Genomic DNA, 26187 nt, shown 5'->3' on the forward strand with positions numbered 1-26187 from the left:
GGATAAGGGAGTCAACGTAGATGAGGTTGGTTAACTTAACATTTTAATGGAAGCTGTATGGTGATGTTCTATTGTAATATCGCTTGAAAAGTCACAACTCCATGCATAAAATCTGTCATTAGATCTCAATAGATAGCAACTCGTCACGTGTTTTTCAAATCAGTATGCATGTACTTATATGTTTCGTTGTCTGGCAAAAATAAATAATGCCAACAATATACAATTCGTATCAGGTAAATAAATACAAATAAATAAACCCAGATAAAATTAATGCATTTAGTTCCTTCTAAAAACTTGCCAATAATATTTCTGAAATTCTATATTTTGTATAACTACTTCTATGGTTGAAGGTTGATGACTTCGTATACTTTATATTGAAAAAGACTTTCCCTAATGTTTGTTTAAGTAAACTTCGGTTTCTACCCTTGGACTGGTCAAATAGCTATATTTTCGTTGTCATCATGTTTCTTCCATCACTGAGAAAATATATATCTAGGTGGTCCAAAAAACCAACGTAAATAATACAGTGGTAGTTTTGTTTCATCAGTTTAGCGCCCTGTTATCCGTACAGGTAGATTAAGGCGTCTTTTACTGATTATATCAGTTGACAGAAATAAATAGATCAATTAAAAAGGTCAATAAAATGATGTGTATGATATAATTCATGATTTATTTATAGAAATTATTATTATTTACTTCTAGGAATAACTTTACCACAAGATAATACCTGTATATGTAGCATGACGATGACGATGTCGATGGTACTTAAAATTAGTGATGTTTACTTATGTTACAGTCGGATGCTTTGTCCGAAGCAGCTATGGGTGGTCACACAGAAATTGTTAAGATACTTCTGGATAAGGGAGCCGACGTAGATAAGGTTGGTTGACTAAACATTTTAATGGAAGCTGTATGGCGATGTTATATTGTAATATTGCTTGAACAGTCACAACTCGATGCATTACTAATGTTTTTGTCTTATCGATTTTACTGCAGTAGAGACAGTTAAAACATTTATTGAACAAAAACATTTTCATTTAGGATTATGATTCTTTATACCTAGTAAAATTATCATTAGAAACAGGCCTAATCAGGCAAACGGGGGGACATGTCTTGTGCCAACTTTGTATAACAATAACTTGTTCACAATCTGTCATTAGATCTCAATAGATAGAAACTCGTCATGTGTTTTTCAAATCAGTATTCATGTACTTATATGTTTCGTTGTCTGGCAAATAAATAATGTTTTTCAATGTTGCGTTGGAGCTAGCTCAACACCCCTTGTGTTCGATCCTTATCTTTCACCAGTAAGCGCTTATTATTTCATCTGATTACTATAACTTGACATTGTATATTGTCCATTTTCTCTCTAAGGGCAATCATATTGGCACAGACCTACAGTTTAATGTCTCTTCATATGTGATTGGATGTGCTACAAAAATGAAATAATGACAGTCCTAGCACTAATACTTGTTGTTCTGTATACATATCGTTATCCAATAAGAAAGCTATGTCTTCAACTTTCAAATTGAGACCAGATCTTATAACATTGCATTCAGTTTATGATTTAATATGTACCAATACATGGCACTATCATGATAGGACCTTTCCAGAGCAAGTTCCGTATCTTTGCAACAAAACCGTACATCGTGTAATGTTACAGAATGGCCACGATATACAATTCGTATTAGGTAAACAAATACAAATAAATAAACACAGATAAAATTAATGCATTTAGTTCCTTCTGAAAACTTGCCAATAACATTTCTGAAATTCTTTATTTTTTTATAACTACTTCAATGGTTGAAGGTTGATGACTTCGTATACTTTATATTGAAAAACACTTTCCCTAAAGTTTGTTCATGTAAAGTTAGGTTTCCACCCTGGGACTGGTCATATAGCTATATTTTGTTTGTCATCATGTTTCTTCCATCACTGAGAAAATATATATCTAGGTGGTCCAAAAAAAACCAACGTAAATAATACAGTGGTAGTTTTGTTTTCATCAGTTTAGCGCCCTGTTATACGTACATGAAGATTAAGGCGTCTTTTACTGATTATATCAGTTGACAGAAATAAATAGATAAATAAAAAAGGTCAATAAAATGATGTGTATGATATAATTCATGATTTATTTATAGAAATTATTATTATTTACTTCTAGGAATAACTTTACCACAATATAACACCTGTATATGTATCATGAGGATGCGATGTCGATGGTACTTAAAATTTGTGATGTTTACTTATGTTTCAGTCAAATGCTTTGTCCGGAGCAGCTACGGGTGGTCACACAGAAATTGTTAAGATACTTCTGGATAAGGGAGCCGACGTAGATAAGGTTAGTTCACTAAACATTTTAATGGAAGCTGTATGGCGATGTTATATTGTAATATCGCTTGAACAGTCACAACTCGATGCATTACTAATTTTGTTGTCTTATCGATTTTACTGCAGTAGACACAGTTAAAACATTTATTTAACAAAAACATTTTCATTTAGGATTATGATTCTTTATACCTAGTAAAATTATCATTAGAAACAGGCCTAATCAGGCAAACGGGGGGACATGTCTTGTGCCAACTTTGTATAACAATAACTTGTTCACAATCTGTCATTAGATCTCAATAGATAGAAACTCGTCATGTGTTTTTCAAATCAGTATGCATGTACTTATATGTTTCGTTGTCTGGCAAATAAATAATGTTTTTCAATGTTGCGTTGGAGCTAGCTCAACACCCCTTGTGTTCGATCCTTATCTTTCACCAGTAAGCGCTTATTATTTCATCTGATTACGATAACTTGACATTGTATATTGTCCATTTTCTCTCTAAGGGCAATCATATTGGCACAGACCTACAGTTTAATGTCTCTTCATATGTGATTGAATGTGCTACAAAAATGAAATAATGACAGTCCTAGCACTGATACTTGTTGTTCTGTATACATATCGTTATCCAATAAGAAAGCTATGTCTTCAATTTTCAAATTGAGACCAGATCTTATAACATTGCATTCAGTTTATGATTTAATATGTACCAATACATGGCACTATCATGATAGGACCTTTCCAGAGCAAGTTCCGTATCTTTGCAACAAAACCGTACATCGTGTAATGTTACAGAATGGCCACGATATACAATTCGTATTAGGTAAACAAATACAAATAAATAAACACAGATAAAATTAATGCATTTAGTTCCTTCTGAAAACTTGCCAATAACATTTCTGAAATTCTTTATTTTTTTATAACTACTTCAATGGTTGAAGGTTGATGACTTCGTATACTTTATATTGAAAAACACTTTCCCTAAAGTTTGTTCATGTAAACTTAGGTTTCCACCCTGGGACTGGTCATATAGCTATATTTTCGTTGTCATCATGTTTCTTCCATCACTGAGAAAATATATATCTAGGTGGTCCAAAAAAAACCAACGTAAATAATACAGTGTGAGTTTTGTTTTATCAGTTTAGCGCCCTGTTATCCGTACAGGTAGATTAAGGCGTCTTTTACTGATTATATCAGTTGACAGAAATAAATAGATCAATTAAAAAGGTCAATACAATGATGTGTATGATATAATTCATGATTTATTTATAGAAATTATTATTATTTACTTCTAGGAATAACTTTACCACAAGATAATACCTGTATATGTAGCATGACGATGACGATGTCGATGGTACTTAAAATTAGTGATGTTTACTTATGTTACAGTCGGATGCTTTGTCCGAAGCAGCTATGGGTGGTCACACAGAAATTGTTAGGATGCTCCTGGATAAGGGAGCCGACGTAAATAAGGTTGGTTAACTTAACATTTTAATGGAAGCTGTATGGTGATGTTCTATTGTAATATCGCTTGAAAAGTCACAACTCCATGCATAAATAATGTTGTTGTCTTATCGGTTTTTACTGCGGTAGAGTCAGTTGAAAACAATAATTGAACAAAAACGTTTTCATTTAGGATCATGATTCTTTCTACCTAACAAGATTATCATTAGAAACAGGCCTAATCAGGCAAACGGGGGGACATGTCTTGTGCCAACTTTGTATAACAATAACTTGTTCACAATCTGTCATTAGATCTCAATAGATAGAAACTCGTCATGTGTTTTTCAAATCAGTATGCATGTACTTATATGTTTCGTTGTCTGGCAAATAAATAATGTTTTTCAATGTTGCGTTGGAGCTAGCTCAACACCCCTTGTGTTCGATCCTTATCTTTCACCAGTAAGCGCTTATTATTTCATCTGATTACGATAACTTGACATTGTATATTGTCCATTTTCTCTCTAAGGGCAATCATATTGGCAGAGACCTACAGTTTAATGTCTCTTCATATGTGATTGAATGTGCTACAAAAATGAAATAATGACAGTCCTAGCACTGATACTTGTTGTTCTGTATACATATCGTTATCCAATAAGAAAGCTATGTCTTCAATTTTCAAATTGAGACCAGATCTTATAACATTGCATTCAGTTTATGATTTAATATGTACCAATACATGGCACTATCATGATAGGACCTTTCCAGAGCAAGTTCCGTATCTTTGCAACAAAACCGTACATCGTGTAATGTTACAGAATGGCCACGATATACAATTCGTATTAGGTAAACAAATACAAATAAATAAACACAGATAAAATTAATGCATTTAGTTCCTTCTGAAAACTTGCCAATAACATTTCTGAAATTCTTTATTTTTTTATAACTACTTCAATGGTTGAAGGTTGATGACTTCGTATACTTTATATTGAAAAACACTTTCCCTAAAGTTTGTTCATGTAAACTTAGGTTTCCACCCTGGGACTGGTCATATAGCTATATTTTCGTTGTCATCATGTTTCTTCCATCACTGAGAAAATATATATCTAGGTGGTCCAAAAAACTAACGTAAATAATACAGTGGTAGTTTTGTTTTATCAGTTTAGCGCCCTGTTATCCGAACAAGTAGATTAAGGCGTCTTTTACTGATTATATCAGTTGACAGAAATAAATAGATCAATTAAAAAGGTCAATAAAATGATGTGTATGATATAATTCATGATTTATTTATAGAAATTATTATTATTTACTTCTAGGAATAACTTTACCACAAGATAATACCTGTATATGTAGCATGACGATGACGATGTCGATGGTACTTAAAATTAGTGATGTTTACTTATGTTACAGTCGGATGCTTTGTCCGAAGCAGCTACGGGTGGTCACACAGAAATTGTTAGGATGCTCCTGGATAAGGGAGCCGACGTAAATAAGGTTGGTTGACTAAACATTTTAATGGAAGCTGTATGGTGATGTTCTATTGTAATATCGCTTGAAAAGTCACAACTCGATGCATAAAATAATGTTGTTGTCTTATCGTTTTTTACTGCGGTAGAGTCAGTTGAAAACAATAATTGAACAAAAACGTTTTCATTTAGGATCATGATTCTTTCTACCTAACAAGATTATCATTAGAAACAGGACTAATCAGGCAAACGGAGGGACATGTCTTGTGCCAACTTTGTATAACAATAACTTGTTCACAATCTGTCATTAGATCTCAATAGATAGAAACTCGTTATGTGTTTTTCAAATCAGTATTCATGTACTTATATGTTTCGTTGTCTGGCAAATAAATAATGTTTTTCAATGTTGCGTTGGAGCTAGCTCAACACCCCTTGTGTTCGATCCTTATCTTTCACCAGTAAGCGCTTATTATTTCATCTGATTACGATAACTTGACATTTTTTATTGTCCATTTTCTCTCTAAGGGCAATCATATTGGCACAGACCTACAGTTTAATGTCTCTTCATATGTGATTGAATGTGCTACAAAAATGAAATAATGACAGTCCTAGCACTAATACTTGTTGTTCTGTATACATATCGTTATCCAATAAGAAAGCTATGTCTTCAACTTTCAAATTGAGACCAGATCTTATAACATTGCATTCAGTTTATGATTTAATATGTACCAATACATGGCACTATCATGATAGGACCTTTCCAGAGCAAGTTCCGTATCTTTGCAACAAAACCGTACATCGTGTAATGTTACAGAATGGCCACGATATACAATTCGTATTAGGTAAACAAATACAAATAAATAAACACAGATAAAATTAATGCATTTAGTTCCTTCTGAAAACTTGCCAATAACATTTCTGAAATTCTTTATTTTTTTATAACTACTTCAATGGTTGAAGGTTGATGACTTCGTATACTTTATATTGAAAAACACTTTCCCTAAAGTTTGTTCATGTAAAGTTAGGTTTCCACCCTGGGACTGGTCATATAGCTATATTTTGTTTGTCATCATGTTTCTTCCATCACTGAGAAAATATATATCTAGGTGGTCCAAAAAAACCAACGTAAATAATACAGTGGTAGTTTTGTTTTATCAGTTTAGCGCCCTGTTATACGTACATGAAGATTAAGGCGTCTTTTACTGATTATATCAGTTGACAGAAATAAATAGATAAATAAAAAAGGTCAATAAAATGATGTGTATGATATAATTCATGATTTATTTATAGAAATTATTATTATTTACTTCTAGGAATAACTTTACCACAAGATAATACCTGTATATGTAGCATGACGATGACGATGTCGATGGTACTTAAAATTAGTGATGTTTACTTATGTTTCAGTCAAATGCTTTGTCCGGAGCAGCTACGGGTGGTCACACAGAAATTGTTAAGATACTTCTGGATAAGGGAGCCGACGTAGATAAGGTTAGTTCACTAAACATTTTAATGGAAGCTGTATGGCGATGTTATATTGTAATATCGCTTGAACAGTCACAACTCGATGCATTACTAATTTTGTTGTCTTATCGATTTTACTGCAGTAGACACAGTTAACACATTTATTTAACAAAAACATTTTCATTTAGGATTATGATTCTTTATACCTAGTAAAATTATCATTAGAAACAGGCCTAATCAGGCAAACGGGGGGACATGTCTTGTGCCAACTTTGTATAACAATAACTTGTTCACAATCTGTCATTAGATCTCAATAGATAGAAACTCGTTATGTGTTTTTCAAATCAGTATTCATGTACTTATATGTTTCGTTGTCTGGCAAATAAATAATGTTTTTCAATGTTGCGTTGGAGCTAGCTCAACACCCCTTGTGTTCGATCCTTATCTTTCACCAGTAAGCGCTTATTATTTCATCTGATTACGATAACTTGACATTTTTATTGTCCATTTTCTCTCTAAGGGCAATCATATTGGCACAGACCTACAGTTTAATGTCTCTTCATATGTGATTGAATGTGCTACAAAAATGAAATAATGACAGTCCTAGCACTAATACTTGTTGTTCTGTATACATATCGTTATCCAATAAGAAAGCTATTTCTTCAATTTTCAAATTGAGACCAGATCTTATAACATTGCATTCAGTTTATGATTTAATATGTACCAATACATGGCACTATCATGATAGGACCTTTCCAGAGCAAGTTCCGTATCTTTGCAACAAAACCGTACATCGTGTAATGTTACAGAATGGCCACGATATACAATTCGTATTAGGTAAACAAATACAAATAAATAAACACAGATAAAATTAATGCATTTAGTTCCTTCTGAAAACTTGCCAATAACATTTCTGAAATTCTTTATTTTTTTTATAACTACTTCAATGGTTGAAGGTTGATGACTTCGTATACTTTATATTGAAAAACACTTTCCCTAAAGTTTGTTCATGTAAAGTTAGGTTTCCACCCTGGGACTGGTCATATAGCTATATTTTGTTTGTCATCATGTTTCTTCCATCACTGAGAAAATATATATCTAGGTGGTCCAAAAAACCAACGTAAATAATACAGTGGTAGTTTTGTTTTATCAGTTTAGCGCCCTGTTATACGTACATGAAGATTAAGGCGTCTTTTACTGATTATATCAGTTGACAGAAATAAATAGATCAATAAAAAGGTCAATAAAATGATGTGTATGATATAATTCATGATTTATTTATAGAAATTATTATTATTTACTTCTAGGAATAACTTTACCACAAGATAATACCTGTATATGTAGCATGACGATGACGATGTCGATGGTACTTAAAATTAGTGATGTTTACTTATGTTACAGTCAGATGCTTTGTCCGAAGCAGCTATGGGTGGTCACACAGAAATTGTTAGGATGCTCCTGGATAAGGGAGCCGACGTAAATAAGGTTGGTTAACTAAACATTTTAATGGAAGCTGTATGGTGATGTTCTATTGTAATATCGCTTGAAAAGTCACAACTCCATGCATTAATAATGTTGTTGTCTTATCGTTTTTACTGCGGTAGAGTCAGTTGAAAACAATAATTGAACAAAAACGTTTTCATTTAGGATCATGATTCTTTCTACCTAACAAGATTATCATTAGAAACAGGACTAATCAGGCAAACGGAGGGACATGTCTTGTGCCAACTTTGTATAACAATAACTTGTTCACAATCTGTCATTAGATCTCAATAGATAGAAACTCGTTATGTGTTTTTCAAATCAGTATTCATGTACTTATATGTTTCGTTGTCTGGCAAATAAATAATGTTTTTCAATGTTGCGTTGGAGCTAGCTCAACACCCCTTGTGTTCGATCCTTATCTTTCACCAGTAAGCGCTTATTATTTCATCTGATTACGATAACTTGACATTTTTTATTGTCCATTTTCTCTCTAAGGGCAATCATATTGGCACAGACCTACAGTTTAATGTCTCTTCATATGTGATTGAATGTGCTACAAAAATGAAATAATGACAGTCCTAGCACTAATACTTGTTGTTCTGTATACATATCGTTATCCAATAAGAAAGCTATTTCTTCAATTTTCAAATTGAGACCAGATCTTATAACATTGCATTCAGTTTATGATTTAATATGTACCAATACATGGCACTATCATGATAGGACCTTTCCAGAGCAAGTTCCGTATCTTTGCAACAAAACCGTACATCGTGTAATGTTACAGAATGGCCACGATATACAATTCGTATTAGGTAAACAAATACAAATAAATAAACACAGATAAAATTAATGCATTTAGTTCCTTCTGAAAACTTGCCAATAACATTTCTGAAATTCTTTATTTTTTTATAACTACTTCAATGGTTGAAGGTTGATGACTTCGTATACTTTATATTGAAAAACACTTTCCCTAAAGTTTGTTCATGTAAAGTTAGGTTTCCACCCTGGGACTGGTCATATAGCTATATTTTGTTTGTCATCATGTTTCTTCCATCACTGAGAAAATATATATCTAGGTGGTCCAAAAAACCAACGTAAATAATACAGTGGTAGTTTTGTTTTATCAGTTTAGCGCCCTGTTATACGTACATGAAGATTAAGGCGTCTTTTACTGATTATATCAGTTGAGAGAAATAAATAGATCAATTAAAAAGGTCAATACAATGATGTGTATGATATAATTCATGATTTATTTATAGAAATTATTATTATTTACTTCTAGGAATAACTTTACCACAAGATAATACCTGTATATGTAGCATGACGATGACGATGTCGATGGTACTTAAAATTAGTGATGTTTACTTATGTTACAGTCGGATGCTTTGTCCGAAGCAGCTATGGGTGGTCACACAGAAATTGTTAGGATGCTCCTGGATAAGGGAGCCGACGTAAATAAGGTTGGTTAACTTAACATTTTAATGGAAGCTGTATGGTGATGTTCTATTGTAATATCGCTTGAAAAGTCACAACTCCATGCATAAAATAATGTTGTTGTCTTATCGTTTTTTACTGCGGTAGAGTCAGTTGAAAACAATAATTGAACAAAAACGTTTTCATTTAGGATCATGATTCTTTCTACCTAACAAGATTATCATTAGAAACAGGCCTAATCAGGCAAACGGAGGGACATGTCTTGTGCCAACTTTGTATAACAATACGTTGTTCACAATCTGTCATTAGATCTCAATAGATAGAAACTCGTCATGTGTTTTTCAAATCAGTATGCATGTACTTATATGTTTCGTTGTCTGGCAAATAAATAATGTTTTTCAATGTTGCGTTGGAGCTAGCTCAACACCCCTTGTGTTCGATCCTTATCTTTCACCAGTAAGCGCTTATTATTTCATCTGATTACGATAACTTGACATTTTTTATTGTCCATTTTCTCTCTAAGGGCAATCATATTGGCACAGACCTACAGTTTAATGTCTCTTCATATGTGATTGAATGTGCTACAAAAATGAAATAATGACAGTCCTAGCACTAATACTTGTTGTTCTGTATACATATCGTTATCCAATAAGAAAGCTATTTCTTCAATTTTCAAATTGAGACCAGATCTTATAACATTGCATTCAGTTTATGATTTAATATGTACCAATACATGGCACTATCATGATAGGACCTTTCCAGAGCAAGTTCCGTATCTTTGCAACAAAACCGTACATCGTGTAATGTTACAGAATGGCCACGATATACAATTCGTATTAGGTAAACAAATACAAATAAATAAACACAGATAAAATTAATGCATTTAGTTCCTTCTAAAAACTTGCCAATAATATTTCTGAAATTCTATATTTTTTATAACTACTTCTATGGTTGAAGGTTGATGACTTCGTATACTTTATATTGAAAAAGACTTTCCCTAATGTTTGTTCAAGTAAACTTAGGTTTCTACCCTTGGACTGGTCATATAGCTATATTTTCGTTGTCATCATGTTTCTTCCATCACTGAGAAAATATATATCTAGGTGGTCCAAAAAACCAACGTAAATAATACAGTGGTAGTTTTGTTTTATCAGTTTAGCGCCCTGTTATACGTACATGAAGATTAAGGCGTCTTTTACTGATTATATCAGTTGACAGAAATCAATAGATCAATAAAAAAGGTCAATAAAATGATGTGTATGATATAATTCATGATTTATTTATAGAAATTATTATTATTTACTTCTAGGAATAACTTAACCACAATATAACACCTGTATATGTATCATGAGGATGCGATGTCGATGGTACTTAAAATTAGTGATGTTTACTTATGTTACAGTCAGATGCTTTGTCCGGTGCAGCTATGGGTGGTCACACAGAAATTGTTAAGATACTTCTGGATAAGGGAGCCGACGTAGATAAGGTTAGTTCACTAAACATTTTAATGGAAGCTGTATGGCGATGTTATATTGTAATATCGCTTGAACAGTCACAACTCGATGCATTACTAATTTTGTTGTCTTATCGATTTTACTGCAGTAGAGACAGTTAAAACATTTATTGAACAAAAACATTTTCATTTAGGATCATGATTCTTTATACCTAGTAAAATTATCATTAGAAACAGGCCTAATCAGGCAAACGGGGGGACATGTCTTGTGCCAACTTTGTATAACAATAACTTGTTCACAATCTGTCATTAGATCTCAATAGATAGAAACTCGTCATGTGTTTTTCAAATCAGTATTCATGTACTTATATGTTTCGTTGTCTGGCAAATAAATAATGTTTTTCAATGTTGCGTTGGAGCTAGCTCAACACCCCTTGTGTTCGATCCTTATCTTTCACCAGTAAGCGCTTATTATTTCATCTGATTACGATAACTTGACATTGTATATTGTCCATTTTCTCTCTAAGGGCAATCATATTGGCACAGACCTACAGTTTAATGTCTCTTCATATGTGATTGAATGTGCTACAAAAATGAAATAATGACAGTCCTAGCACTAATACTTGTTGTTCTGTATACATATCGTTATCCAATAAGAAAGCTATGTCTTCAATTTTCAAATTGAGACCAGATCTTATAACATTGCATTCAGTTTATGATTTAATATGTACCAATACATGGCACTATCATGATAGGACCTTTCCAGAGCAAGTTCCGTATCTTTGCAACAAAACCGTACATCGTGTAATGTTACAGAATGGCCACGATATACAATTCGTATTAGGTAAACAAATACAAATAAATAAACACAGATAAAATTAATGCATTTAGTTCCTTCTGAAAACTTGCCAATAACATTTCTGAAATTCTTTATTTTTTTATAACTACTTCAATGGTTGAAGGTTGATGACTTCGTATACTTTATATTGAAAAACACTTTCCCTAAAGTTTGTTCATGTAAACTTAGGTTTCCACCCTGGGACTGGTCATATAGCTATATTTTGGTTGTCATCATGTTTCTTCCATCACTGTGAAAATATATATCTAGGTGGTCCAAAAAAACCAACGTAAATAATACAGTGGTAGTTTTGTTTTATCAGTTTAGCGCCCTGTTATCCGTACAGGTAGATTAAGGCGTCTTTTACTGATTATATCAGTTGACAGAAATAAATAGATCAATTAAAAAGGTCAATAAAATGATGTGTATGATATAATTCATGATTTATTTATAGAAATTATTATTATTTACTTCTAGGAATAACTTTACCACAAGATAAAACCTGTATATGTATCATGACGATGACGATGTCGATGGTACTTAAAATTAGTGATGTTTACTTATGTTACAGTCAGATGCTTTGTCCGAAGCAGCTATGGGTGGTCACACAGAAATTGTTAAGATACTTCTGGATAAGGGAGCCGACGTAGATAAGGTTAGTTCACTAAACATTTTAATGGAAGCTGTATGGCGATGTTATATTGTAATATCGCTTGAACAGTCACAACTCGATGCATTACTAATTTTGTTGTCTTATCGATTTTACTGCAGTAGAGACAGTTAAAACATTTATTGAACAAAAACATTTTCATTTAGGATTATGATTCTTTATACCTAGTAAAATTATCATTAGAAACAGGCCTAATCAGGCAAACGGGGGGACATGTCTTGTGCCAACTTTGTATAACAATAACTTGTTCACAATCTGTCATTAGATCTCAATAGATAGAAACTCGTCATGTGTTTTTCAAATCAGTATGCATGTACTTATATGTTTCGTTGTCTGGCAAATAAATAATGTTTTTCAATGTTGCGTTGGAGCTAGCTCAACACCCCTTGTGTTCGATCCTTATCTTTCACCAGTAAGCGCTTATTATTTCATCTGATTACGATAACTTGACATTGTATATTGTCCATTTTCTCTCTAAGGGCAATCATATTGGCACAGACCTACAGTTTAATGTCTCTTCATATGTGATTGAATGTGCTACAAAAATGAAATAATGACAGTCCTAGCACTAATACTTGTTGTTCTGTATACATATCGTTATCCAATAAGAAAGCTATGTCTTCAATTTTCAAATTGAGACCAGATCTTATAACATTGCATTCAGTTTATGATTTAATATGTACCAATACATGGCACTATCATGATAGGACCTTTCCAGAGCAAGTTCCGTATCTTTGCAACAAAACCGTACATCGTGTAATGTTACAGAATGGCCACGATATACAATTCGTATTAGGTAAACAAATACAAATAAATAAACACAGATAAAATTAATGCATTTAGTTCCTTCTGAAAACTTGCCAATAACATTTCTGAAATTCTTTATTTTTTTTATAACTACTTCAATGGTTGAAGGTTGATGACTTCGTATACTTTATATTGAAAAACACTTTCCCTAAAGTTTGTTCATGCAAACTTAGGATTTCTACCCTGGGACTGGTCATATAGCTATATTTTCGTTGTCATCATGTTTCTTCCATCACTGAGAAAATATATATCTAGGTGGTCCAAAAAAACCAACGTAAATAATACAGTGGTAGTTTTGTTTTATCAGTTTAGCGCCCTGTTATCCGTACAGGTAGATTAAGGCGTCTTTTACTGATTATATCAGTTGACAGAAATAAATAGATAAATTAAAAAGGTCAATAAAATGATGTGTATGATATAATTCATGATTTATTTATAGAAATTATTATTATTTACTTCTAGGAATAACTTTACCACAAGATAATACCTGTATATGTAGCATGACGATGACGATGTCGATGGTACTTAAAATTAGTGATGTTTACTTATGTTACAGTCGGATGCTTTGTCCGAAGCAGCTATGGGTGGTCACACAGAAATTGTTAAGATACTCCTGGATAAGGGAGCCGACGTAAATAAGGTTGGTTAACTTAACATTTTAATGGAAGCTGTATGGTGATGTTCTATTGTAATATCGCTTGAAAAGTCACAACTCGATGCATTAATAATTTTGTTGTCTTATCGGTTTTTACTGCGGCAGAGTCAGTTAAAACAAAAATTGAACAAAAACGTTTTCATTAAGGATCATGATTCTTTCTACCTAACAAGATTATCATTAGAAACAGGCCTAATCAGGCAAACGGAGGGACATGTCTTGTGCCAACTTTGTATAACAATAACTTGTTCACAATCTGTCATTAGATCTCAATAGATAGAAACTCGTCATGTGTTTTTCAAATCAGTATGCATGTACTTATATGTTTCGTTGTCTGGCAAATAAATAATGTTTTTCAATGTTGCGTTGGAGCTAGCTCAACACCCCTTGTGTTCGATCCTTATCTTTCACCAGTAAGCGCTTATTATTTCATCTGATTACGATAACTTGACATTGTATATTGTCCATTTTCTCTTGAAGAGCAATCATATTGGCAGAGACCTACAGTTTAATGTCTCTTCATATGGGATTGAATATCGTTATCCAATAAGAAAGCTATGTCTTCAACTTTCAAATAGAGACCAGGGCCTGTATTCATGAAACTGTACTCATGCTCAAGATTTTGTGCTCAAAATAAAGTTTTGTACTCACGGATTTTGTTCTCATGCTCAAGTCGTATTCATGAAAAAATCTGTGCTCAAGATTTGAGCACGTTCTCAAGATATCTTGAGTATGGTATTGCCCGTGCTCAGCATACTTTTCCTCACCATGGCGGCAGGACGTTTTGTAAATAGAGAAGTGAGAGAAGTGGTTATATCAAGGCCAAGGCTTATAATGGATCGCCAAAACCCCTAGAGTTCCTTTCAGATGAAGAAGTGTTCCGGCGTTTTCGATTTCGGCCCGACACCATCGTATATATCGTTGGTCTGGTGGCGGATCCCATTACCCATAGAACGCTCAGAAGCATACCCCCCCCCCCCTCCCCCATCCCTGTTGCAAGTCCTTATTTGTTTGAGGTTCCTTGCGACAGGGACCTTCCAACAATTGATAGGCGACTATGTTAAGATTTCTCAGCCGACAGTCAGTAGAGTTGTGCGGCGAGTTGTCGGTGCCCTTGCAAGAAGCATTCGTAATTTTGTCACATTCCCGAGAGGAGAAAACGGAAACAAAACAAAGCAAGAGTTTGGGGCAATTGCAGGTTAGTCAATAATGTAACCGTCTGTTTTGTAGATAAAATTACCATGTCTTACTACATTGTAAATAAGCATATCAGCGTCCTCAAATTAGGTTCTAGTCTCCAACTTGAATGAATCGGAAATGACGTCACACATGACGCGGGTCATGCTAACTCACTGAAAAGAACGCCAACAGGCTCCAACAAGCCTGTGGAAGAAATAACACCAACACGCGATTTGAAATGCGATATGAAGGTCTAGTTTTTAATGATAATAGAAACATTAACAATTTTTATTGTGAATGATTTGTTCATATCCTTGATACACATTTACTATAATAATCATCGAAGTAAATGCATATTGCAAATACTTGAAATACACATTCCAACTGATATCACAGATTATCACAGTATCTTGATTTTTCACATCACAAATTTTAAAGGCAATTATGCATACATATTTCAGAGACTATGAGCTGAAGAACAGTTTATCTGTATAAAATATTTCAACCTATGGACTTTCCCTTATTTCATTAATATCATTCATTTCCTAAATACATTTTGTGAAAGGCATACATGATTATATATGCTAATTCATCAATCATAGCATGAAGTTTCACATATGGAATAAGGCACACTCCCTAAAATACGTTGAAAATGATACTTTCACTTATTTGTACCTTAATTCCTGAGATTACACAGCTCTCTTTTTGATGTTGCACATTTAGACTTGTAAATCAATATTAGGAATATGAAGTATGCAGTTTATCAATATAATCTCTATAAACACAACAGGCAATTTGTGATGCCCACATGAGGATCACAAGTCTAAATGCGTCATGGCCAGGCAGTGTCCATGATTCATGGATTTGGAACGATTCAGCCTTAAAAGACCAGTTTGAAAATGGTAAGAAATCAGTGCGTTGGTTCGGGGTCATTAACACAGCAGTAGATAGCCATATTTTGTGAAAAAGATTTATGGGATTTTAATATGTTTGAACATTTCATTAACCAATTTTGTATGATAAGCTATCAAGTGTTTTCACATAACTTAAAAGTACTATATTAATACTTACTCATACCTTTTAACACTCTGCAGGCAAAATCAAATGGATCTTTGTTTAACTATGCTCTATCTGATAGAGAGAAATAGCTACCATATATCTATTATCATTTCACAGGGTTACATGACGGGCTTCTACTGGGAGATTCTGGTTATGCTTGCAGGAAGTACTTGATGGCTCCATTTCTCCAGCCTGTAGGCAGAGGTCAAGAACGATTTAACAGAAGCTTGTGTAGAACTAGATAACTAATAGAACAGACTTTTGGTGTTTTGAAGGCTAGATTTCCATGCTTAAGATTCGGACTCATGACATCAGAAATGGTAGTTTTAACTACTTCTGCTTGTGTTGTGCTTCACAACATCGGAATCTTCATGTTGGATGTAGTGGATGTGGAGCTTGAGCATGACAATCAGCTCCACATCCAAGACCAGTAAGTTCTTGCACATTCTGATGGTAAACATGTTCGTGATCACATCACAAGACAGTATTTGAATAATTAACTTAAACCTAAATTCTGTATCTCTTGGCACATAAAGTATAAATTAGTAAAGTGACTTAAAAAAATTCCACAAGATATTATCCATTTCAATTCTAAAGCATTAATGCCATTACTTCTATTTCAACATAAATGATCTCCAAAGCTTAAAGAAAGTAAACATATCAATACACTGATGATGATATGATGATCATCATCAACGAAATGATAAGGAATCTTGAGCTCTTGATGATGATGATGATGATGATGATGATGAATGGCTTCAAGGTGTCAAATCAGTCTAGAAACTAAGCACATACAGTTCCCTGTAGCATAAATTGAAAAGAATTAATAGCTGATATGATGATACATATAAATAAATTATTCTTTTGATCATGCTGACAAAATATTTTGTTATATGACTTGAGACCACCTTAACCTCTGACCTTGAGTGAAACTCAATACTATTTTTTTCTCTCATTAAAGGGAAAATAAACCACAAGTACTGTTATAATCAGTGACAATTGAAGCCTCTGATATTTTGTAGTAAAACTGTACTATTAACTGTCATAAATTTGATAAAAGCAATCGCTTATCTGGATATTATAGTAACCATGGTCAAATTCTCTCACTTAAAATATATTAAAACATTTTCTCACATTTTGACCTGCCTTTTCCAATAAATGTGGAGTGAATCCTATCATTCTTTACAGTTTTTCCCCTTATTTAAAGATCAAGGACAGACGAGGGACAGTGCCATCCATGGCATAATACATTTAAATTTCAAATTAGTTTTGTAGTTTAAAAGTCCAGTAAGCTTCTTTGAGGTCAAGGAGAGATTTCTCTTGAGCCAATTTCTGTTGCTCCATTTGTATCTTCTTTGTATCCTCCTCAATGCGTTTAATTTCCAAGGCTAATCTTTGGTTGTCTAGCATCAAGTTTTCCTCTGTAAGTGAGGCTAGATAAGACTTTTGTTTCTCTGAAAGAAATATATTATATAGTCATACCTGATTTAAATCAAAATCTTACAATATCTAACATTCAATATATCAGTAACATCATCATGGCAGCCATTTTGTGAACAATTTCATCTTTTGTCTTGGTTGGAAATCATAATCTGTATAGAATGACAATTTGATGATATTGACCGACTCCAAAGAGCTGAAGTTCAGGCCCCAAGTTAAGTGGCCATATGCACATACCATGTATGTAACTTTCTACAATTTCCTTGATTGAATCAAGAGTTACTGGAATCAACTTTTATTCAGTCTTATATCTGCATGCCAGATATTGGATAAGATAGTTTTATTGATTTTTGATACTTTTAAATCATGGGTTTGAAAGTATATCTTCCAAGCAAATGACATAAAAAAACAAAATGGGGGCAGTAACAAGATTAGAAAGTTTCTTTATAGAGTTTTCACATAGGATTACTTCAATTTGATATATGGAAATCTATTGACCTACATCATTTGGGTGATGTCACCAGAAAATTTTAAATCTTATTAAAATATGAACAGTCATGCAATGAAAGAGTGCCTCAAATACCTTATAAACAAGAGGCCAAGAGGGCCTGTTATGGTCACTAGGTTGGATTCGGTATTAATTGCATAAATCCAGAGAAGTTGTTACTATCAGTATTACAAGAGACCCTTTTCGGCCCCGTCGCTTAGGCTCCTGGGGGTTCAGCCCTATCATTTGTATAAATTTGAATCTCAACTAGATAGGGATGCTTCCTGCCAATTTCTGTTAATTTCTGAACAGCAGTAAAGAAATCAATTGTTGACAGACGTACACCACTATATGGCATAAACTCATCTTGGTCCTTTGGTTTCATTCTTCGGACCTGGTGAGCTTAAAATTGATATAGTTATTATAAGCACTTACTTCTTGTTGGCTCATTCATGTCTGCGCATGCATCTGATGTTGATGGGCAGGGTAATATGGCTGGAAAAGATGGCGAAATATTCAACATGACTGCTATTACTACAAATTTGCTCGTATTCAGTAATATTGTTCCTTTTTTCGTAAGTTGAAAATTCTACTGTGCAGAAATAAATACACTCTAAAATATGCTGTTGAAATCTATTTGTAGGGTTTTTAAACAAAATTTTACAGAGGAAGACAGCTAGATGTATTCAAATCAAATAGAAACAGTAGATTTAAAACTGTGAAGTGTTTGTTTAAGATATTATATTGGTACATATAATACAGAAAGAAATTATTCAATTATCAGAACATTCTTGGATTGAAAGAATGACTTTACATATTAGATTATCAATAAATCAATCAAGTACTTACTACTTGAGGGCTCATAAGTGGCAGGGCTTTGGATTGTGGTTGAAGTACACTTTGTACAGGATAATATGGCTGAAATTAAAAATATTTGTGGAATTATGTTTCTCTTAAAACTGTGCAAAAATCAGAAGGCTAGCAAAAACTAATTTGGTGACAATGTACATTTGTATTTGAGAATGGTTGCTTGCCCAGTGACAAAAATGTTTGTGATTGTCTCATTTTCATTGGAAATTACTAATATCATGAAGTACACTGTAGGTCTATAATTGTCAGCACAAAATTCACAGTGCATATTATCTCAGGTACATTCAACACTGTAATAAAATGTTGTCAGTTAATATAAATCCCACCATTTGATAGCAAAGAAATTGATCATGTTTATCAACATGTATATGTTGAAATATATTCATTATTAAATGTCACCCTGCTCAATTCTAATTCCATGGTTAAAGAGTTTTTTATGTTAATTTTCTAATGTTGGTATCCACTTTCAGTTGAATATTTAATAAAGATACCAGAGATCACAGCATGATCTACTGGGCCAACATATGACCGATCTCTTTTCTATTCTTTCCTCTTAAATTTTTGAACATTTTTTTTATAACCTTACATCTGAAACAGTATATATATATATATATATATATATGGGGCAAAGAAGTAATTCAAACGGTGTGAACAATAAGGCTTGTTAAATTTTCGAGTCAATCCGCCCCTTTATCAAAACACAAAAAAATACAAATACAATCACATAATATATATAAGAAGTACTGGAAATACAATAAAATACAATAAGAATAATGTTTTAGTAACTGAAGAAACCACAATGAACCCTTCGGCAAACGTGGGCCGAAGGCGGATACTAGCGTGACTGCATCATGTTCAACACTAGAACGCTATGCGACCAACGGCAGAGATATTTGAATTCCCCCGCACGTGAAAGTATATCGAAGAGTTCAAAGACGATTCGTCCCTAAATACTGCTAGTGGACGACATTGCATTGATATCAGATTTCAGAATAAAAAATGTTGCATTATCGTCTCTTCAGTGATTGATTAAATATCGTGTACAAAGTCTGAAAAACTTTAGAAAAATATGTTTTAGATCATTAGAATTATAGAGAGTGGTGTGAAAAAACTACTACAAATATTTATCATATATAAATATATATATATATATAATTTATGATAAATCCAAAAAATGGATAATAATTGTCTTCTTTTATATTTGATTCATGTATTCAATTTTAAATAAAAGAAAATGTGCAACTTAATAAGATGATTAAAGTTTAACTTCACTATAAAGATTATTTTCACCTTTCTTAATAAATATATTCAATAACATTTTGGAAGTTGGATGCTTCCTTCACGCTAAGACACCGTGTGAAAAAATTTCCTTGCATAAAAAGCAAGATACAATAATGTTAATAACTACATATAAATTACTCTTATTAGTAATATAGCAAATTTATTAACTAATGTTAATGTTATGTTAATTCAAACATTGACATCATTAACTTTTCAATGACTCAATGAGTTTTAAATGCTTTAGTGTTTACCGTAACGGTAAAGGACGGCATTTTATACAGTTACAATCTTTTTTTCGTTTGTGGTATAAAACATCGTAACCGGAAATAAATAGATCAAACTTGAATACGAGATGACAACATTTTTTCACACCCTTAAAATACAATTGGTCATGTTTTTATTATTATTGGTTTTTTTTTACAGTGATCGATAATAACCCAGCAACACGACAAATGGACAATACACATATTGTATACCATATAAGGTTGTAATATCGTTTGCCAATGACATTTTTCTTTTCTATGACTTATTTTGTTTCAGGGATTGCGCGGTGCAGCAGCATGTGGTCACATAGACATGGTCAATTTTTTCCTGGCTAGAGGAGCTGATCCGGCTAAGGTCAGTCTACCAAACGATTTTCATTTTGAGATATGTTATTAAGATTTAATATATCATTGTTTACCATGGCTAATCTGAGCTGGCATTTAAAGATTTTTTTAACACAAACATTATGTTTTTGTTTTAGAATGGTAAATGAATCATCATAGTTTATAACTCTTCAAAAACACACTGAACAATGCTTGTGAGATAATACGTTATTTAGCCATTTGTATACCAATGTATTGCTATAAATTTGTCTTACACCTTCATCGAATTCAATGATAGACGTATAGTTTTCACATAATGATAAAATCATAGTTAGTTGTTTCATTGTTATGATTATTGTTTTGTGTCCATAATGCTACGCTTCTATGAAGATTTTGGTTTGAATACTATCCTTTTTTATATTCAACAAATATATTTTTTTATCTAAAAGTCGTTGCTGTAAGTCGACATTATTTACATAGTTGTATAATGAATGAAAAGTCTTTTTAAAAAGGTTTACATTCCAAGATACCGATCGATTATGTAAAAAGGTAACACTGTAATACAAGCTTTGACATAACTCGATAATCCCAGAATATATTGAAAATAACAATGTAACGGTATGCTTTGACTTTTGTTAACCATTAATCAGTTGGGGAGTACTGACCTCCCGACTTGTGAATAATGTATGTTTCATTATGATACCGAAATTAGATGCACATCAAACATTCCGTAATAAGACAGCAAAATCAATCAAAATGTATTCGGCTTTCAAGAATTTCAGAAGGATATCTCAACAAATTCACAATAAAAACCTTTATTTGAAATGCACGACATATTTTTTTCCGGAATTACACAATGCATTCGATAATACTTCAAAATGCCAAGATTATAAATACCTTGCTGATAGCTTTGAATTTAAATGTTATTTGACAAAGTCTGTTAAATCTAAAACAGAACCATTGCAAAGTAGATTTCATATACGGACACAAACTCTTTATATTGAGTCGGGGCGCTGTAATGGCGTTAAAAACAACAACAATGATGTAGAAGATATGTTGCATTTCAAACTACTTTATTGCGCTTATGCAAAATGAAGTTTATAAAACAACATTATTATAGACATCCGAGCGTTTATAAGCAAATAAAACTATCTTCATTGAAAAAGTGTAAAATGTTTGAAATATCTCGCCATGAATAGTATTAAATATATCAAATTAAATGTGTTTTTTCACATATCATGATAGTTTTTTAAATTGACCGTTTTGTTTTGTACATCTAGCTACATGTTTTATTTGTATTTATCTGGATTTTGCAAAAATAAATGAGCGAGACAACAGCCTTCTATGTTAACTTAACAAATCAGATCCCTGTGTAAATAAATCATGTCCGAAACAAATTTTACCTGGATTTCATGTTTTTTCGAGAAACAAGATTAATCATATTATTGACTTTAGTTCACCACGTTCAAAGTGTATTTCAGTGTTAACTCTAGTGCACAGGCTAGTTCACTTTTCTTGTGAACTCCAGTGCTATTATCAGCTGCTTACTGATCACACTCTTGCATATGAAATGGTTTTATAACTCTTAGAAGATTTTAGCAAGGTAGGTCCCGATTTAATTTTTGAAACTCTCAACTTGTGTCTGTTTTAAGTCAAGTATCGGCCAAACAAAATAAAGACATACGTGGGCATAATGACATTAATCAGAAGTTGTCTAACGTAAAATGGCTAAGGTACTACTGTTAAAATATTAACTTGTTCCGTATGAATTAGTTCACGTATTACATATCAGATAGGTATCGATCAAATGACACGAAAACATACTGAGGCTTTTGTGCGTCTGTAATTAGGCGCATGTACGCGAAACATGTACTTGTGAAAACTGTAGACAAACGAATGTCTTCGATTTAATTGTTTTAGCGATAATAATTATTTTGTTAGAATAATCAAAACAAAGTGCGTTAGGTATACAACTACCAGAGATATGCTCTTAAATCATTCTGACAGTTATATACATGGCAGACTCTACTTCTAAATAACACGTCGTTAGAGATGTACATGAGAAACTTTCTTTAGTAACTATAATAACTCTTGAAACTGCCCTGGGGACATGACGAGGATTTAGGATACATATATACATGTCAACATTGGTTAAATGGAAATCACGAGGTTCAAAGTTAATATACCGCAAATATAGTTACTTTCGCAGGGATTTGATATATAAACTATACACGTGAGTATAATTTTCGCGATCGATCCAGCGTCGTTTTTAGTTCGATATAACGCAAATTGACTTGATATGATACGCATGGGGAACATTTTCCGCATAATTAGCATTCAATTGCCCATCGAGTAAATGTCCAAGTTCACAGTTATATATAAACATATGTATTTCTTTTACCCTGACCATACACTTGAGCAGAGACATATATACAGAGAGATAAGTAACATCGCTATTTCCCCGTACACGTAGTGGCTCCCTTTATTCGTGACCACTCTAGCATATCCCTTATCGAGAGCGTCCTGTCTCCTATCAAACACACGCGAGCGCAGGTAAATCGGGCTTTGCGCATGTGTGTATCGATGTATTGGAACTTATTCGACATGTTCTGGTTAATCCGCCATTATGTCAGACCAAAACATCGTCATTTTAGATACACACAGAAAGCACATCGTTTTATTTTGGCCACTACAAAAGTTACCACATTAACCAAAAACTATCAAACTTACGGGATATAGTCTTATTGATCATGCACATTGTTGTCATTTATCCGTATTTTCGAAAATCCATTGGGTCCTATTCGACATGTCCAAGTTTATAATTAGCCGCCATTACGTCAGACCAAAACATCGTCAATTTTAAACGCACACAAAAAGCACATCATTTTATTTAGGCCACTACAAAAGTTACCACATTAACCAAAAACTATCAAACTTATGGGATAGAGTCTTATTGATCATGCACATTGTTGCCATTTATCCGTATTTTCTAAAATCCATTGGTCTTATCGACATGTCCAAGTTTTGTAATTAAGCAGCCATTACGTCCGACCAAAACATCGTCAATTTTAAACGCACACAAAAAGCACATTGTTTTATCTAGGCCACTACAAAAGTTACCACATTATATTCCAAAAACTAACATACTTATGGAATGTGGTCTTGATTATCATGCACATTGTTGTCATTTATCCGTATTCTCGAAAACCCCATAGGGACTTTTCGAAAATTGGAGATTCCCGCCGATCTTTCCTGCGTTGTGCTTGACTTTCATACTCAAAATACAAACATTTGGACAGCAAACTGTGATATATTTCATATTGATGACACTTCTGTACTTTGATATTAATAAAATTAAAGCACATAATTGGATCTTGGTGATGATTTCAAATAGAAATTATCGATAATTATGTGTCTGGTTTTCAAGTTTTCTCCAATATGGCGTCTAGTGAAGACTGAACCGAGCGACCGCAAAGGATTGTGGGAAGGTCAGGGGCCACTATGTAAACACAATGGCAAATAGAGAGCTGCCAATCTCTGTATATATGTCTCTGACTTGAGAGAAGGATATCAAAATGTCAGTGAAACACATATTATACACTAAGTATTAATAGTTCTTAATTGAGAAATTGAACATTTTTTTCTTTGAGATTTTAATCCTTCATAGCTTGTGAGGTCATTTCAAGAAACAAGTCTAAACAAGTAAAGATACTAGCACGTCCAGTTCCCTTTTGTATAACAATAACGCACAACCCGTCTTAAACGTAAATAGATCCAAACTCGTCACACTTTCTTCACATCATTCTACAAAATGTACATGTACCCAGTTGTTTTGTTGTCTGGCAAATGATATTGTTCATTGTTCAGATGGTGATAGCTCAAACCTGGGTCAGTTATCCTCTTCCATTCACACGTGTGCTTGATCTTAATCTGATCCTTGTATATGCTGTTGATTTTATCTGAGTACAATGATTTTGACAATCATCAATAAGTTTCTTAACTCTTAACTCATTCAGCTAAGCCGACTTTTTCTACTGCAATGTCAGATAAAAAAAATTGAAACCCCTTGGACACTCCTACGTAGATACTGTTCACTTATATTAAACAATCATATTACAAGCTTTGACAGAACACGATAATGTATTGACAATGATTCAAATAATCACGAGACATATGAAACTAGTTGTGTAGTTATAATACTGATCGGATGTGTTAGATATAGTGTAAAGCATGCTTTGATTATTCTGAACCTCTGAATGCTGACTGCATAATATATGTTTTCAATATGACCATATTGTGAATCAACCTACAATCTGGCTCCGACTAAACCAAATATATCAAAAATATATACATTTTATGGTCATTAATGATTTGCTTCACTCTTAATATAAAGATTGGAAATAAATTAACCACATTACAATACCCGTACTTGTAGCATGACAATGGCAATGTCGAATGTACATGTAATTTGTGACGTTTACTTTTGTTTTAGTCTGATGTCTTGGGCCAAGCAGCTGAGGAAGGTCACACAGACATTGTGAAGATATTTCTGGAAAAAGGAGCCGACGTTAATAAGGTTGGTTAACCAAACATTTAAAGACAGCTTAATGTTGATGCTCCATTTTAATATTACTTGATCAGTCACAATGCAAAGAATTAATAAATTATTGTCTGATTAGTGTTTACTGAAGTAGAAACAGTTTGAAACATGAATTGAACAAAGGCAGCAATTTTCATTCGGGATCATGATACTTTTTAATTTGTAAGATAATCATAAGAAACAGGCCAAATGGTTTACAAATAGGCTACAGTTCAAGGTCTCTTTAAATTGGTTTGAATATGTTACAAACAAAAATGAAATTGGATGGTTTCATTCAAATAAAAAAATCATCTAATGTGATTTTTATTTATTTGTTGAGTTGGAAAGTTGGTTCAAATGACAAACTATATTTATTTCAAAAGATAAACATCATGCATCATATCCTTGAAATCATAACCAAATGTAAACTTCAAAAAATTGAGAGAACTTGCAGGTGTTGTGACTGACACACCATTGACATGATGTCAGTAGTGTAGGATAGCCAACATACTGGTGAACGGCGATTCTTCAGTGATTAGTTATCTTTGTAAATTCATATCAAGGGTATCTTTTATATACAAACAGAAAAAAACTGATAACATTATATTATTATCGAAAATCAAAATACGATACAAATAATTTAATCGACTATATGTGTAAACAA

At 33.0% G+C, this 26187-nt stretch overlaps 1 protein-coding gene and 1 long non-coding RNA gene across 3 annotated transcripts; both read left to right on the forward strand.

The window, feature by feature from the left end:
- The first annotated feature begins 803 nt into the window (after positions 1-803).
- Positions 804-15006, forward strand: LOC117319637 (ankyrin repeat domain-containing protein 50-like). 2 transcript variants are annotated; one of them, XM_033874410.1, is made up of 9 exons: positions 804-880; positions 2258-2341; positions 3719-3802; positions 5180-5263; positions 8101-8184; positions 9561-9644; positions 11021-11104; positions 12481-12564; positions 13943-15006. In XM_033874410.1, exons 1-9 carry the CDS (start codon positions 821-823, stop codon positions 14033-14035), a joined length of 741 nt encoding a protein of 246 aa, XP_033730301.1. In that variant the 5' UTR covers positions 804-820; the 3' UTR covers positions 14036-15006. The 2 variants fall into 2 exon arrangements, with proteins under 2 accessions (XP_033730301.1, XP_033730302.1); XM_033874411.1 differs by lacking the exon at positions 11021-11104.
- A 780-nt stretch (positions 15007-15786) lies between these two features.
- On the forward strand, positions 15787-25520 carry LOC117319638. The gene is made up of 4 exons (XR_004530785.1): positions 15787-16122; positions 16397-16709; positions 20898-20975; positions 25437-25520. It is a non-coding gene; the product is annotated as an uncharacterized LOC117319638 (long non-coding RNA).
- The last annotated feature ends 667 nt before the right edge of the window (positions 25521-26187 follow it).

The sequence above is a fragment of the Pecten maximus genome, unplaced genomic scaffold (assembly GCF_902652985.1).
Source record: "Pecten maximus unplaced genomic scaffold, xPecMax1.1, whole genome shotgun sequence".
In the NCBI taxonomy this organism is placed as follows: domain Eukaryota; kingdom Metazoa; phylum Mollusca; class Bivalvia; order Pectinida; family Pectinidae; genus Pecten; species Pecten maximus.

Bases quoted from the DNA above. Each gene is read 5' to 3' on its own strand.
- LOC117319637 (XM_033874410.1), top strand. From the start codon at position 821: ATGGGTGGTCACACAGAAATTGTTAAGATACTTCTGGATAAGGGAGCC. The intron at 881-2,257 runs GTTGGTTGACTA...CTTATGTTTCAG, and splicing joins AGGGAGCCGACGTAGATAAG to TCAAATGCTTTGTCCGGAGC. The intron at 9,645-11,020 runs GTTGGTTAACTT...CTTATGTTACAG, and splicing joins AGGGAGCCGACGTAAATAAG to TCAGATGCTTTGTCCGGTGC.